The 15,341-nt window shown below is 36.6% G+C and overlaps 1 protein-coding gene across 2 annotated transcripts; it reads right to left on the bottom strand.

Moving 5' to 3' along the window:
* Positions 1-4,609: 4,609 nt before the first annotated feature.
* SGB1 (Major facilitator superfamily protein) lies at positions 4,610-13,521 on the bottom strand. 2 transcript variants are annotated; one of them, XM_059600063.2, is made up of 15 exons: positions 13,488-13,521; positions 12,735-12,879; positions 12,110-12,215; positions 11,940-12,007; positions 11,723-11,855; positions 11,346-11,445; positions 11,080-11,192; positions 10,843-10,936; positions 10,006-10,159; positions 9,769-9,912; positions 9,604-9,677; positions 6,525-6,613; positions 5,928-6,042; positions 5,103-5,287; positions 4,610-4,955 (listed from the first exon to the last, which is right to left on the bottom strand). In XM_059600063.2, the coding sequence occupies exons 2-14, from the start codon at positions 12,823-12,825 to the stop codon at positions 5,105-5,107; spliced, it is 1,464 nt and encodes a 487-aa protein (XP_059456046.1). In that variant the 5' UTR covers positions 12,826-12,879; positions 13,488-13,521; the 3' UTR covers positions 4,610-4,955; positions 5,103-5,104. The 2 variants fall into 2 exon arrangements, with proteins under 2 accessions (XP_059456046.1, XP_059456045.1); XM_059600062.2 differs by lacking the exon at positions 13,488-13,521 and having other exon boundaries at positions 11,940-12,002; positions 12,735-12,814.
* Between the last annotated feature and the right edge of the window lie 1,820 nt (positions 13,522-15,341).

Here is a 15,341-nt window from a genome sequence, read left to right as displayed (position 1 = left end):
ACGTACGCTCTGCAAATAGTACACGAACGTACGCGGGACCACATGGACGTACGCTACTTTTTGGAATACCCTTTGGATAATACTTGGACGTACGAGGCAGCCTTTGGACCGCTGTAGAAATAGTACCGGACGTACGCTAGGGACAAGTGTATTTTGATTCAAGTTTGGGGGTGTGCTTTGAGCCATGCTTTTCAAGACTATGTCGTCCATCTCCCGGGTACATTCTTTCCTTAATTTAGACACATTGGGGACAATGTGTCATTTAGGTTTGGGGGTATGGGCACACATGTTTTAATCCTTTAGTTTTAGTTAATCCTTTAGTTTTAGTTAATTAGGCCATTTTAGTTATTTTATGTGTTTTCTTTGATTTTGTAGGTCATTGGAAGAAAAAGAAGCAATCTCAGAATTTTTGGACTTAAAAAGAGCAATTTCGAATTTTCGAAGGCTCTAGTAGAACGATCGATCGCAGGGGAGCTGCGATCGAGTGCACTACAGGCGAGGATGGCACATTACAAGGCAATCACGATCGAGCGCAAGCATCAGGAGGATCAATCCCAGACCTGCGATCGATCGCACACAGGTTGCGATCGAGCGCACCCGTGCGTGATGGCCAAGACAGCCGCCAGCCTTAATAAGGAACGAGCAATTTCTAGGGCTTTGTAGCATAGTGCGAACTAGGGCTCAAACCCTACTATTTTTAGGGGTTCTAGAGTATTCCTAAAGGCCTATAAATAGACCCTTAAGCCTCTAGAATAGACACACTTTCCAAGGAGAAGAATTTGAGCTCTTCAAGTTCAAGTTTCGGGTTTATTCTTTTTCTTTCTTTTCTTTTCTTTTATGAAGATGTTTAATATCAACTCTATGTGTAACTAATTTATTTAGTAGGGCTAGATTGAAGCCCTAGTTATGTTTAGTTAATATTCAATATTGGCGCCTTTGTGATGATCTTGTTGTGATATCTAAATTGATTAATGCATGTTTTCATGAATTCCCCATATGTGTGTGCTTGATCAACATATGCATCTGATATGGACTAGTTAGTTAAATCAATTTGGATGACCGAGTCCTGAGTTTAACATAAGTAACAAAAGATATCCACACCAGATTCTTAGGTTAATTAACATGGGGAACCGGGAGTAGACACCCAAGCCCTAGGCCTCATGTGTTTGTCGATTTTCACTGTTTTATGCTTTCTTAAATAACAACTTAGTAGACACCCATGCTAAATCCTTTAAGAAAGAAAAGAATTAGAGTAGACACCTATACTTAATTTGTTGCTTAGGGAAATCGATAGCTTAAGGAGTAGACACCAATGCCCTTAGGTTGACAAACATTAGATATTCATAACATTATCAAAACATTGGCATATTGATGAATTAGCTAAATATAATTAGTGGTGGATATCAAAGCCCTACCTTTTTATCATTATCAACTCAAAACCAATCTTTGTTTATTTTACTTTTGGAATTGATTTTAAGCAAAATTTAGCAATTCTAGTGGGAATGACCCCGTATTTGCACACTATGCTATTGTGTTGACCTCGTGCACTTGCGGGTAAAACATCCAATTATTTGCCTATTAATTTAGATAGGTAATTGTGAACAACAAGTTTTTGGCGCCGTTGCCAGGGATTGCAGCGAATTTTCTTTAAAATTATTTTCCTTTAGTTGTGTTATTTTAATTTTCAAATTTTCAATTTGTATATATATATATATATATATATATATATATATATATATATATATTCTGTTGATTCTTAACTTTTTCTGTTTTCTGTTTCAGGTTTGTGGACTAGCATTATGTTATTGCGATCGAACGTCAGCAGAGTGCGATCGAGCGCTGACATTCGATCGCAGTTCCAGGGAGCATCTGGACCAGCAGCACTGGAGCTGCTTTGACTGAAGAAGCAATTCAATTGATGCAAGGCCGTCGATCTCAAGATTCAACTGTCATTCCACTCAATCCTGAAATTGAGCGGACAATTCGACAAAGACCTAGAGACAAAGAAGAAAAGGAAGAAATTGAGAACACAATGGAAGATTTGCATGAGAATCCACCAATAGTGCCAATACCACTGGAGGCAAACCCACCACCGGAGTGGAGACCGATGAAGCAGGTATTCATTCCAACAAACCTCCATCAACCCTCTCATGCATAGCATATCAACCGGAGCTGGAAGGCAGCTATTATATTTCTCCTCAAATCCTCAATGCATTGACTCACTTCAAGGGCACAGCAACTGAGGATCGCAACTTGCATCTTAAAGAGTTCTTTGATCTATGCAAGTTGCAGCACGTCCAAGGCCTAACTCCCGAAAGACTCAAGTTAGTTCTCTTTCCTTTCTCTTTGAAAGATAATGCTAAACTGTGGTATAATTCTTTGCCTGCAGATTCTATCCATACTTGGGAAGAATTAGCCACCAAGTTTCTAAATAAGTTTTTCCTAGCTCAAAAGACAAGACAACTGAAAAGGGAACTTCAAATGTTCCAACAAAGAGATGGAGATCTTTTCTTTGAGGCATGAGATCACTTCAATTCATTGCTTCTAAAGTGCCCACATCACAACATTCCTCAAGATGATCAGGTACAAATTTTCTATGAAGGTTTAGATGATACTAACAAAGGGATGGTTGATTCAGCTTGTTGAGGAGCACTTATAGAAAAGAGCAGTGAGGAAGCAATGGAGCTTTTTGAAACACTAAGTGAGCATTCCCAACAATTCTGCTCTAGAGGAAGGCGAGGATTAAAGAGCAAAGGCATGTATGAAGTGAACTTCAATGGGGGATCTCCCAATCAGATGGCTGCTGTGGAAAAGAAGTTAGACATGATTGTCAAGGCCATGACTGCTCAGAAAATCTCACCTCTGCAACAAGACACACCAATCCAGGTATGTGCTATTTGTTCCCATTCAGATCACACCACTGAGACGTGTCCTTTGTCTCCATTTGCAGAGCAAGAAGAGGTGAATTATGTAGGACAAAACAACTATCCCTACAATCCAGGATGGCGCAACCACTCCAATTTCTCTTGGAGTAATAATCATGGACAGCAGAAGGGACCCCAACAAGCAAGCCAACCAACTCAAGAGTCAAAGTTGAACCAACTGGAGAATATGATACACAACCCGGTAATTTCACAACAGCAATTTACGGCTGATCAAAGACAAATTCAATACAAAGACTGATCTAACCATCCAAAGACTAGAAGTGCAAATGGGGCAGATGGCAAAGGAGCTGAGTGAAAGGAAGCTGGGAGAATTTCCAGCCCAAACAATACCTAATCCAGGGAGTCGCCAACAGCTGAAAGCAGTCACAATTCTTAGCTGAAATGCACACTATGCTACTGTGTTGACCTCGTATACTTACGGGTAAAACATCCAATTATTTGCCTGTTAATTTAGGTAGGTAATTGTGAACAACAGTCAAAAGGCTACACAGTAGGGGGAAGCTCCCCCTACCCATTGCATGTATATGGCTAATAAAGATAGGATAGAATTCCAGGTTTCAGGTACTGAACTTTTGATGTTGTCTACATGTGTTGCTGTTATTTTTCATTGAGAAAATCTGCTTTTTAATTATGTGCATTGCATTTTTCATTCAAATATCTGTCATTTAATTGTTTTTTGCATAATAGAAACTTATGCGTAGATTTTATATATATCTCATTAACAAATTTTTAGTATAAATTATGTACCAGGCTAGATTTCTGTTGTGGTATGCTATTTATTACCTTATAATTGCTCTTTCCCTAGTTCATGCTACATTTTATCTTAAAGGAGCAAGTTGGATGACAGAACAGAGTACAAGCTGTGTAAAATAACTGCTACGCATATCAAAATTAAACTAAAAATAAGTACAAAGTACTAAAAGATCAAACAGAACAGAGTACAAGCTGTGTAAAATAGCTGCTATGCATATCAAAATTAAACAAAAAATAAGTACAAAGAACTAACAGATTTAGATAGATTTTAAAAGATTTTTCTGCTGATGTATCTGCAGGAAGTAAAACAGGCATTAGAGTTGATCGGTGGGTGGCAAATGATTGATGTCTGCGATGCGCTGGAGCTTCTGTCTCCTGTTTTTGAAAGTGAAGAGGTAGGGCTGTGAAAGATAAGGCCTTTGTTTAATAATTTTCTCAGTGACTCTCAAAGAAATCATACATCTCTGTGTGCGTCAATGGCTTCATGCACATACATGTTAGCGATTTCCTTTGGCTGCTTCAACTGATATTTTAAAGGGGTTAGTTTTGATTGATGTTACCTCGTCACCCATTTTACCGATGGTCTCATAGAAATCTTACCTTTTAAGAAAAGACGAATTAGATGTAATATTCCATTATTGACATTTGTAGGTAATATTTAACTCATTTTATTTTAAAAAACCATCTAATTACATAGCACACCCCCTCTTCTGATAGTCTCGCTACACATCCAAATTCCCAGCCAAATCCACGAAGCTGAGGCGAAGACGCATTGATGTATTTGAAGATTTATCCTAGTCAGCCCTAATCACCCAACCAAGTTTCTAAAAGAGAGCTCTATCAATATCCCATGTTACTTTGGCTGACAATGAGGTTCCCGGGATGTGAACAAAATCAAAATATATTGGGGATTGATATGATTTTCTAATTTTTCAAATCATATGCATCATGCAACATGTAATAAATCTGCTCTCCACAGTGGAGGGGCGAAGGTCTATTAAAAATGATTACATGCCTTTTAACATATATTATTTTAATACACACAATTCAGGTCTATCAGGTATACTACATTTCCTCAATAATTTCAGTAGGAAATAACATCAATGTGCTCACAAAAAAAATTAATTGAATAATTATAACTACATGATATATCTTCCTGAGTGAGCACCCGATGAAAGTGTCATTTCCAATGTTCGAACCACAACTTCGACAGAACGGATGTAAATGGTGTAAGAATATAAATATCCATTTATCTGTCTGCAGATCAAAACGATTTTAGTGGACAAAGTTAGCATCAATCAGAATTAAGGGGATACCATGTTTCAGCAAATTTTGCTTTCTCAACCAAATATGTAATCATTTCAGAATTGGTAGTGATGATGTAACTGAGCAAAAGGTACGTACCTCTACTCGGATGGAAGAAGTGCAATTTCAATTTCTTGGAGTGATTTTCCTTTTGTTTCCAAAATACTGCTCTTCACAAAAAACACAGCCACCAAACAAAAGGCAGCAAAGATCGAATACAGTATTTCTGCCCCTAGTTGGTCCAGCAAGGGCAAAAACAATAGACCAACAAAGAAATTTATCACCTGTTGGGGGACACTAAAGTCAATTAACAAGATGGCACCTGAAGTTCATGGGCCCAAGATGTGAAAATGATTGAGATGAAAGCAAAACCAAAAACTCCTAGGTACATGCAAACCTTTTACCTTTTGGAACATCAAAGTATTTTTTATCCTTAAACGGACATCATAGTACTAAGAGCATTTCCAAAAACAAGAACAAAATACATATATATATATATATATATATATATATATATATATATAACCAGATTATCTCAAATCAATAGTCAGCAAAGTGAGATTACCTGCTTCATGCACATTGCGGGTGCATACACTACAACGAACCATGGAAAATCTCAGTATTCAAACATCATATTCCCATTCTCAGGTGGTCAGTTTTAAAGTCATTGTTTTTTTTTTTTTGTTTTTTTTTTTTGCCATCCTCAGACTTTATTCAACACCTACGACAATAAACAATAAACTAGTCTATTGGCCATAGGGATATTCCACTAGCTAGAAAGTCCTTGTGTTAATACTTTGAAAAATGCTCAACAATAGAAATGATGAGTATGACGAGCTTGAGTTTAAATTTCATTTCAATCAAAACAGATAGAAGTTATCTGCCTACAAAACCATGACAGGAAGAACCACAGAAAACAATTACCCAGTGCACAGCCATGCAAACTGCCATTGCTTTAGCCCTAATCCGGCCAGGAAGTATTTCTGAAAGGAGGAGGCCAGGTACTGGACCAGCGCCAAGAGCAAACATGAAGACAAATCTGTGCATATTCAATCTTGTTTAGCATACTTTGCAGAGCATACCATGATATTGACAAATCAATGTCTTCTAAATTTATATGTTTAATCTATATAAAATGTGCATAATCAAAAAATGGCGGAGTACTTTTTACATATATATGCACCAATTCCAGCAACTTAGGTTTGGGACCTTCTTAGATTTACTGTTCAGGTAACGTTCGAGAAGTTTGGTCTCTCAAGCATGTAAGTACATGCCTCACATCATGCTTCAATCTCTACTGGGTAGTACGAGATTGGATCTATCATAAAACATTATCCTATTGGAATGCATTCACTTTAATGCTTCAATCATCACAAAATAACTAAAAGTTGCACTTTAGAGATCCAAAATATATTCATCAAGAAGAATCCTTAGCAGATTTAGTTGTTTTCATTTTAACTTTTCCCTTTCCTGTTGCCTTTTTTTATTGTTCATCCAAGTTGGAAGCAATTGATAACTCACAGTAGCATGCCACCAATAGATAGATACAATGCCGCAGAACCTGATGTGAAAGAACTTGCTCCAATTACTTGGAGTCCCATTGACACTACCTAAACCAACAAAATTTGTAAAACACGGGTCAGATAACATGAAAGTTCATGGACTACTTAATGCAAAACAGAGGGATGAAGCTGATAAACAGCAAACATACATTAGGTAAGACAGCATACAGTTGAAGAAGACATAAATTGACAATCTAATAGAAGTCAACTAGGGAGACCTTGTTCAAAAGTGGCCCTCTTTCATCTCAAATTTGTCACTCTTACAAATAAACAGCAGGCAGCATCAAATAATATATTAAAAAATTCTACAATATCAGAAATTTGGAGTTAGTGATAACTATGCACTCCAAAAAATTCAAAAAACAGTAGAGCAATATTGAGGTTGTCACCCAGATATCACGAGTCAAAACAAAACTACATTTCGGGCCTAAACTAGTATCTTGGTCATCATAAAAACATCACCACCTGTCCTGACAAGACTCTACGATTCAATAAAATAAGGTTACCCTAAAGGGTAGTTCAATTGGTTGGGAACAACACCTCATGAAGCGAACGTCACCAGTTCGAATCTTCCCATGTTAATTATACAACTCACATCAGTAATGGCAAGCATCTCAATAAAGACACTGAAGAGCCATTCATATTTGAAGATAATAATGATTAGATAGTTGAAGAGATCTCACAATAAATTGAATACAAAACATTAGAAGACGTATCGTTAGATAGAATGTGAATAGTTATAACCACTTATAATTGTAGTAGAAGTTGTATGGTTATAGAATAGCTACAAATATCAATACAATGATCCCACTTTATTCATGGGGAGAAATATGTAATTCTCAAAACTTACATGGTATTAGAGCCTTCTGAAGGCACGACTGTTGTTTTTCTTTGATCCCCTATTATGTTTTCTTCTCAATGGCTAACCCACCATCTTCTAAAACTCCCTCCTCTTCGTCAACCACTGTCAAGTTCAGACAGTCAAATTCTTCCTCTACAATTTGATTGGAAATTTGAACGGATAAAAAATCATAGAGCACAACACCCCATCTTTTGTCACCTTTAGTGCAATTTCTTCATTTTCCTCTAGTACAAGCATGGAAGAGTAACCCATCTCTCTCTCTTTCATAAATTGGAAAAAAAAAATACACAATTTTCATCTTTCTTTTGATTTCCTCTTTGGTGATTTTCTCCACAATGAAGAGTATAGCATCTTGTTACCATGAACATGCCATTAAGGTATTTGATACGTATTGTTCAGGCCCTTCAAATCAGCCTAGCATTTCTTCAAAGCCCCTTCGAGTTTCTCACGTTTACATCAAACCTTCCCAAACAAATACCGCAATCTCCGAATCTCTCTCACAATTTGTTGTTGAATCTACTTTGAATCCTCTTCACCTGAGTAAGCATTTTTCTACTATGTTTCCATTTTTCTTCTTTTTAGGTCACTTTTATTTCAAATCCATTTGACCCAGTCTCCCTCTAAACCTCTATTGCAAGCATATAAAACTTAAACTCCCAAGTGTGTGTTTGTTTCTTTTTGCTCTTTGTTTGTGAAATTTGATTGCTTCAAATATGGGGCAGCTTATAGAAAAAGTCGGTTTAGAGCATTATCATGCTCGGAAATCAATCTCTTCTCTCCTTTAGTTGCTTGAACTTCTCCCCCTCTGGGTAGCATCAAGATCAATTATGTTGTAGCTATCATATCATTATTCTCTATGGCTGCCATTGTATGTTAGGGTTCTTTGAGGTACCCACTATGTGGCGTCTAAACCTTGTTCCACTTGCCTTCCCAATATGGGTGAAGCCTATGCCATTCATCTCACTGTTGAATCAGGCTCTATTCTCAAGCTGGAAAATATAATTTTTGTGGGCGACTCCACCACCATCAACATTTCATGAACTCAACTTCACCATTCCATCTGCTGGAATGTTGTTCCACCTTCTTGGAACAATGAATGATAAGGTCTGCACCCTTCAGCCTTTCGCCGAACACAGCTCCGTCAATTATTGTATTCCTCAGGTCCCCAACATTGTCTTTTCTATCCTCCTTTATGTTCAGACTCTGCGAGCTTAATAGATTGATGCTGCACTTTCTCCACTATAGAGTTTGTTTCTATCCAGCTTTGTAACCACTTTTCTCCTAGAGACTATTGAAATTCCTGGACCATCGGTCCCTTTCTTTAGGTCTATCTAAACAGAAGACTTTGTAAGCAAGTCCTACTCATGAGGAATTAATTCATCCATCTTATTCGCTATCTACAACCAGATGTTGCTGACAAACTCTTGCAAGTATTCCAATTATGAACATCTATGGAAAATCTTTGGTCTTTCTTGCCCTTCAGAGGCTGACCCAATGCGAGTGCATTTCACCAGGCTCTGAACATCTATTGGATTCTAGCATCACCCTACCATCACCAATGGACTGTTGTCCCGCTTTGGGCCTACATCTGGAATCATGGTGATTGTTTTCCACTATTTGGAGGCGTGTTAAATATCAACCTCTTGTTTCTACTCAGTTTATCACTCTTCGCTCCAAACTCAACTTTCGTCCCTTACCATTGAGTTTGAGGACGCGTGTTAAAGATACAACTCACATCAGCAATGACAAGCATCTCAAAGAAAACATTGAAGAGCCATTCATAGTTGAAGATGATAATCATTAAATAGTGAAGAGATCTCACAATAAATTGAATACAAAACATTCAAAGATGTATAATTAGATAAAAGGTGAATAGTTGTAACCACTCATAATTGTAGTAGAAGTTGTATGATTGTATAATAATTATAAATATCAATAAAATGAACCCAACAATATTCATGGGGAGAAATATGTAATTCTCAAAGCTTACACCCGGTCCCCTTCCCCTAAGGGTAAAAAATTACTTATCAAAAAGACAAAAAGGTATTCTCCAGGATATTTTTCTATTTGGAAAGTCATATGTGGACGTTTACACCACCTACATGTCCTTAGAAACCATAATATTTTTTACATTAATCCTTCCAGCCAAAAAAGGTGTTTATATCTCTGTACTTACCATGCCTGAAAAACTTCCAAGAAGAAGCGCCTTTCTTCCAAGTTTATCCATCAAGATCGTTGCAATTAATGACCCTAAAGTAGTATAAAAAATATGGTAAATAAGATGTTTGACAATACTCTCAACATCTGCAAGTAAGATACTTTGAAGTAAAGCCATTGGTACCCAACAAATTTATGATTCCCACACATATGTTTGCGAGATCTGAAGGCACACTGAAGCTCTTAAAGACAGTAGAAGAGAAATAGAATATAGCATTTATGCCAGATAGCTGTTGTAAAGCATAAAGGGTAGAGCCAATGAAAACCACTGCAAAATATGTAAGTTATAAGGAACTCATTTAGAACAAAGCATATAGATACCATGAACTAAAACTATGAATAAATGAACTGCTATATGTACCTTTGAAATAGCGGCCATAGAACAACTCAGAGAACTTTACCGTATCAGCCTCATCTCCCCTGTCTGTCCTTGACAATTCTGCCATGGCAGATTTGACATGTGGTCCTCCTAGAAGCTTCTCAAATTCAGCTTCAGCTTCAATACCTCTTCCTCTCTAAGCCAAGTTCAGAAACAATCGTGAGTATCCACATTGTTAAATCACCTTCGTTGGCTCAATGGTTCAAAAACAATTGTATATAGTTGCTCAGCTCTTCCTCTCTAAATCAAGATATTAATAGATTTATTATGAATGTATGCACGCACGTACTAAGGAACAGATATTAGGCTATTCACGAGCATAATGGAGGTTGAGGAAAGCAAAATAATAATAATATGAAGGCGAAAAATTAGTATGTATCCAGACCAACTGCATCCTTCTTTACGAGTGCATTCTACTCATATCTTGGACCTTATTAGAAGACCATCCACCATAGAAATTTTACTTGTTCAAAATATAAGAGGGTAATTTGGATAAAAAGGTTTATATAACTGTCATATAGTGCTACCCACAAAGCAATCAGCATTGAGAGGGTGGAGGTTGAAGAGAGATAAAGAGAGAGAAATGATTTTAAACAAGTCATACACATTTTACATATATTCATAGGATATTATGTCTGAATTTTTTGTTCAAAAAGAAAACTCATTTTAAAATTGGTATTTGTAAATTTGAGTTATGATCCAGATCTCCAAGAGCTGCACTAACCGGGCAATCTGCAGCCCAGAACAAAGGGGGAAAATGTTGAAATCAAACAGAAAACTGTTTAAGAGATTATTGATGTAGAAATGACAGCATATGACCTTGAAAAGCCAATGGGGACTCTCTGCGCAGAACTCCATGCAAACAGCAAGTACAGCAGCAGGAACAGTAGATACCCAAAAACAAATCCGCCACCTGAGCGCATCATCAATGAAAAATACTTCAGATATTCAATTGGAAAATACAAAAAAATGGCTTAAAAGATGTTCATATGGTTTGGAACAATTTTATAAAAATCATAAATTTTCTAAATTACCATTCCTCCGCGCATATCTTACCAACCAACTGTTTCCTTCGCTGGGAACCCAATAAAAAGAGCTCCCATAAGTCCTAGACATGTAGCAATTTGAGTGAAGCTCCCAAAAGTACCCCTTACAAAAGTTGGTGACACCTGCTCATGTTGATGAACCATAATTAAATATTTTTAAAAAAATAAATGAAGAAAACTTTTGCAGCAAATGATAAGCATATCAACCTATAGTCAAAGTAGCTTAGAAAAAACTTCTAGTCAAAGTAAAACCAGCAACATTATCATTTGTTGTACCTCTGCCACATAGAGAGCAGCAACAGGTGGGCCGAGACCCATCCCGGTTCCGACAAATAACCTCCCTAGAAGCATACCCCACATACTTTTGGTTGTTGCGCTGCAAGATCATGCTTGATAAGGTTTTTAAGCTTCATACCATATAGACTAAGTGCACAAAATATTTGCAGATTATATAATTATCACTTACCGTGTCGCCGCAACCTTTAATCAAGAAATATATGAAGGAGGGGTAAAACAAAACCCAGCAAGTTCAAGAAAATCAAATTGTGGAAGTTTAACTGTTTTACGAGGTGGTTGGTTATAGTTGTGAAATAATCCATCCCCTGTAATATCTTTTATAGAACAACAATTAAGATGTGCCACACAATGCAAACCTCATTGATGCACCAATTATCATTGGTAGAGCACAAAGTTGAAATGCCCTTCGACGCCCAATCCCATCTACAATCCAACCACTGAATAGAGATCCAATAAAGGCGCCTCCTAAACATGTACTCACCACTAGACCTTCGTTGACATGAGAGAACATATTAGATTAAAAAAAAAAAAAAATCAAATGCATATAACAGAAAGATTCATCACATTAAGTACCTTCAGCCAAGGTATTCCCACTAAAGCCAAGGTCTAAAGAGATGCTTTCTAGGGTCTCATTGACTACTCTGCATTAAAAAGTAACAAAAAATATATATTACTTTGGTTCTCAAAACAAATCAATAAGGAGAATAAGAAAGGATTTTGAGTTTCAAATATTAGGGACATACGCAAGATGGAAGCCAAATAAGAACGAAGAAAGAGTTGCCACAAGTATATGTGGCAGAGAGCGCCTCCATGATGGGTTTCCAATGTCCTTGCCATTCAGCAAATGTACTAAAGCCCATATGAGAAATCAGCCAACAGCTGTTAGTTTCATTGATCATAAAATAATTTTTTTCATGGAAACGAATATTCTTCTTACATTTGCTATGTGATATCACATATGAAGTGATGTATTTCATCTAATGAATTGTATAGACTTCAGTGATACTTGTTTTGGTTCATAATTAGACCAACTGCTACAACTATATTCCTTTCTTTCTCTCTTTTAGAGGAACAAAATTCACCCACTACAATGTATGTTCACCTAAACCTATTAATGATCATATGTTACAAATAATAAAACTCTCAAGTCCAGAGCATATATAATATAGCCACAAGTAGTGGGATAAATATCGACAAAAATGAGCGAAGGATACTCTACCATAATGGGAAAAGTATAATAAAAGAAAAAAGAAAAAGCCAAAATCAGAAGCCCATTCCCAACCAAAAAGTAAATGGTAAAATTGTAATTTAGTCTAATTTAAATTTAGAATAAAACATGAAAATGGTGATTAAGCAATTTGAAATTACCTGCACTTCCTTCTCTGTCAAAATCATTTATGTAATCCTTCGATGCTCCGCGTTTGAAAATCGAGGGCGCATCAACATAACGTCCTCTCATAGCAAAACTATCAAAATTTTCTCCCAAATTTGGGAGAGGATCTTCTACAACCAACTGCCACCCATATCAACCTCTAATAAATCAGATGATCAATGAAATCCTAATTGTTTTCTACCAATACCTCAATCAATCATAAATTTATAGCAGCAAACAAGTGCATTGGGAAATTAACACTCAAATCAAAGAAGAAATTCATTGATGAAAAGTTATATCTTAGATCTTATACTACAGGATTTCACACGTTTAGTGGAATTCTGAGCTAATTTGATCATACATGCCACAATACATACATACATACAACATACATACATATTCTTTTTTTTTTCGATGAACGTACATACATACATATTATATACATGCAGGTGAATAAGAACGAAGATGAAATTTAAAATTTCACAGATCAAATATCATATTTTAGATCTACAATAAAAAGAAATCCACATTGTGAAAAATTGTGCAACTGTACGCTAATTTCATCGTATATTCGTATTACTGAACATTCCTGTTGAAGGCATCTATATCGGGACGAAAAGTTGACGTGGGGAACTGGGAAAATTAGCTCAAAATAAACAATGTTCAACAGCAAAAATAAAATAAAAAGAGAGAAAAGAAAAGAAAATTTAGGATAAAATTTCGAAACGCGATCAAATGCGCGCGCGCACAGACAGCAATGGCCAATGAGCAAGAAAACTGAGCTTGAAAGGTTCGCCATTTTCAAGATCGCCAAAGAAACAAGCAAACAAACAAACTCACTATTTCGCTGCGAGACAATGAGAAAACAGAGAAACAAACGAAAAACCCACACATGAAAACTCCAATCAAAATGCGGAGCCCAATAGAAAGCATTACGTAGACGTACACATGTAGAGAGAGAGAGAGAGAGAGAGAAAGTGACAAATGACAATGCGGAGAGCGAGAAAGAGAGAGATGTGAAATTAAATTTACATTATGATATCAAAACTTGCAGACGCAGACGCAGAAAACGATCCAATTCAATCCAACAGCTACAGCGAGAGGGTAAGAGAGAGACCTGAAGAAGGAGGGGGCAGGAGGCTAACGTGCGCCGAGAGAAACTATTCAGTGTGAAGAATCAGTGTCTGCTACTGGGAAAATCTAGGCGAGCAATTCCAAACAGTTTTTTGTTTGTGAGAGAGAGATAGAGAGAGAGACAGTGCTAACGTGCGCGTGGGGTTACGATAGTTGCTGCGCATTCGCATTCCAGCTTGACTTTTTCTTCGTTAATTGGCTGTTTTGTAGGGAAGAAGCAACGAAGACTCGAGAGATGTGTAGGAGCGCCAACACCTGTGCCTATTTTGTTGGGAGGGTATGGACGTTTTATCTTTCACACACGAACTTGGTAGATATATGTACCGGTATTCAAATGAGGCGTTATAACCACTCCTCTCATCGCTAACCGCTTATAATTGCTAATTGTTAATCGTTTTGGTAGATAGTTATAAAAACCTTTTAACCACTTAGAGCAGTATCAGTTAGCAATTTTAGAGGTAGGGATAAGCAGTTAATAACCGCTAACTGCCTGCCCTTATATATAACAATATAAATATACATATTACATATTTTATATTAATAATAATTATAACCATTGTATATGACTGTATGTATGTGAAATATAATGTGGTATATGATGTTTTGGGTTAACCTTTATTCAAAAACATTGTCTGACCAAAAAAATAGGCACAGTGATGGCCTGAAACACTTAAAAAGCCTATATAACCGCTGGTTATTAGTTTGAATAGCCGCTAACCGCCAGTTACAAAATAACCACTAACCGCCTAGGCAATTGTGGTTATTAAAAATCGATAACCACCCAAGGCGGTGCAACCTAGATATATATATGATCATATTTAATTATATTCAAATTTAATTGTAACTAATTTCAGATTTGATTGTAATCTCTTACCTTTAGCTAATTAGATTTAATTTGATATTCCACCTACCATATTTGTATTTATGAGTCTTTTGTATGGTTTTAAAAAATAAAAATTAAATAAATAAATTAATTAAAAAAAAAACCCTTTTAAAATGAATAACGGATTTAAAAAATTCAAGGCTTATCTTAAAAAACTTTTTTGTACGGCCACAGCAAAGACGAAGAGGATGATAAATCACCCTTAGCAATGCATTAGATTTTATGTATATTAATAGTGAGAAGCTCATGTTTTGATGAAGACGGAGCAAGTAATAAGAGAAAATGATGCGAAGGAGGCAAAAGGGACAGCTCCTTGACATACAAAACAGCTGAAAAATATTGGGAAATCCACCTAACTTGAGCTTTTAGATTGTAGAATCAAGGGTCATCTTTTGTTTTCACATGAGAAATTATTACTGACTTTAAATTGTTGATCCAGCTTTCCGGCTGGTGAGCAACTGAGATGTGATAAATTGTAAGACAGAAAGACGTAAACAAATGAGATTACCGGAGCCGGCGGACAATGTGTTCGTAGAGAAGAGAAGATGTATGACAATGTGCTGTTAGAGGAGAAGATGTATAGAAG

The sequence above is a fragment of the Corylus avellana genome, chromosome 6, assembly GCF_965113065.1.
Source record: "Corylus avellana chromosome 6, dhCorAvel1.hap1.2, whole genome shotgun sequence".
In the NCBI taxonomy this organism is placed as follows: domain Eukaryota; kingdom Viridiplantae; phylum Streptophyta; class Magnoliopsida; order Fagales; family Betulaceae; genus Corylus; species Corylus avellana.
This window is presented reverse-complemented; position numbering and strand designations above follow the sequence as displayed.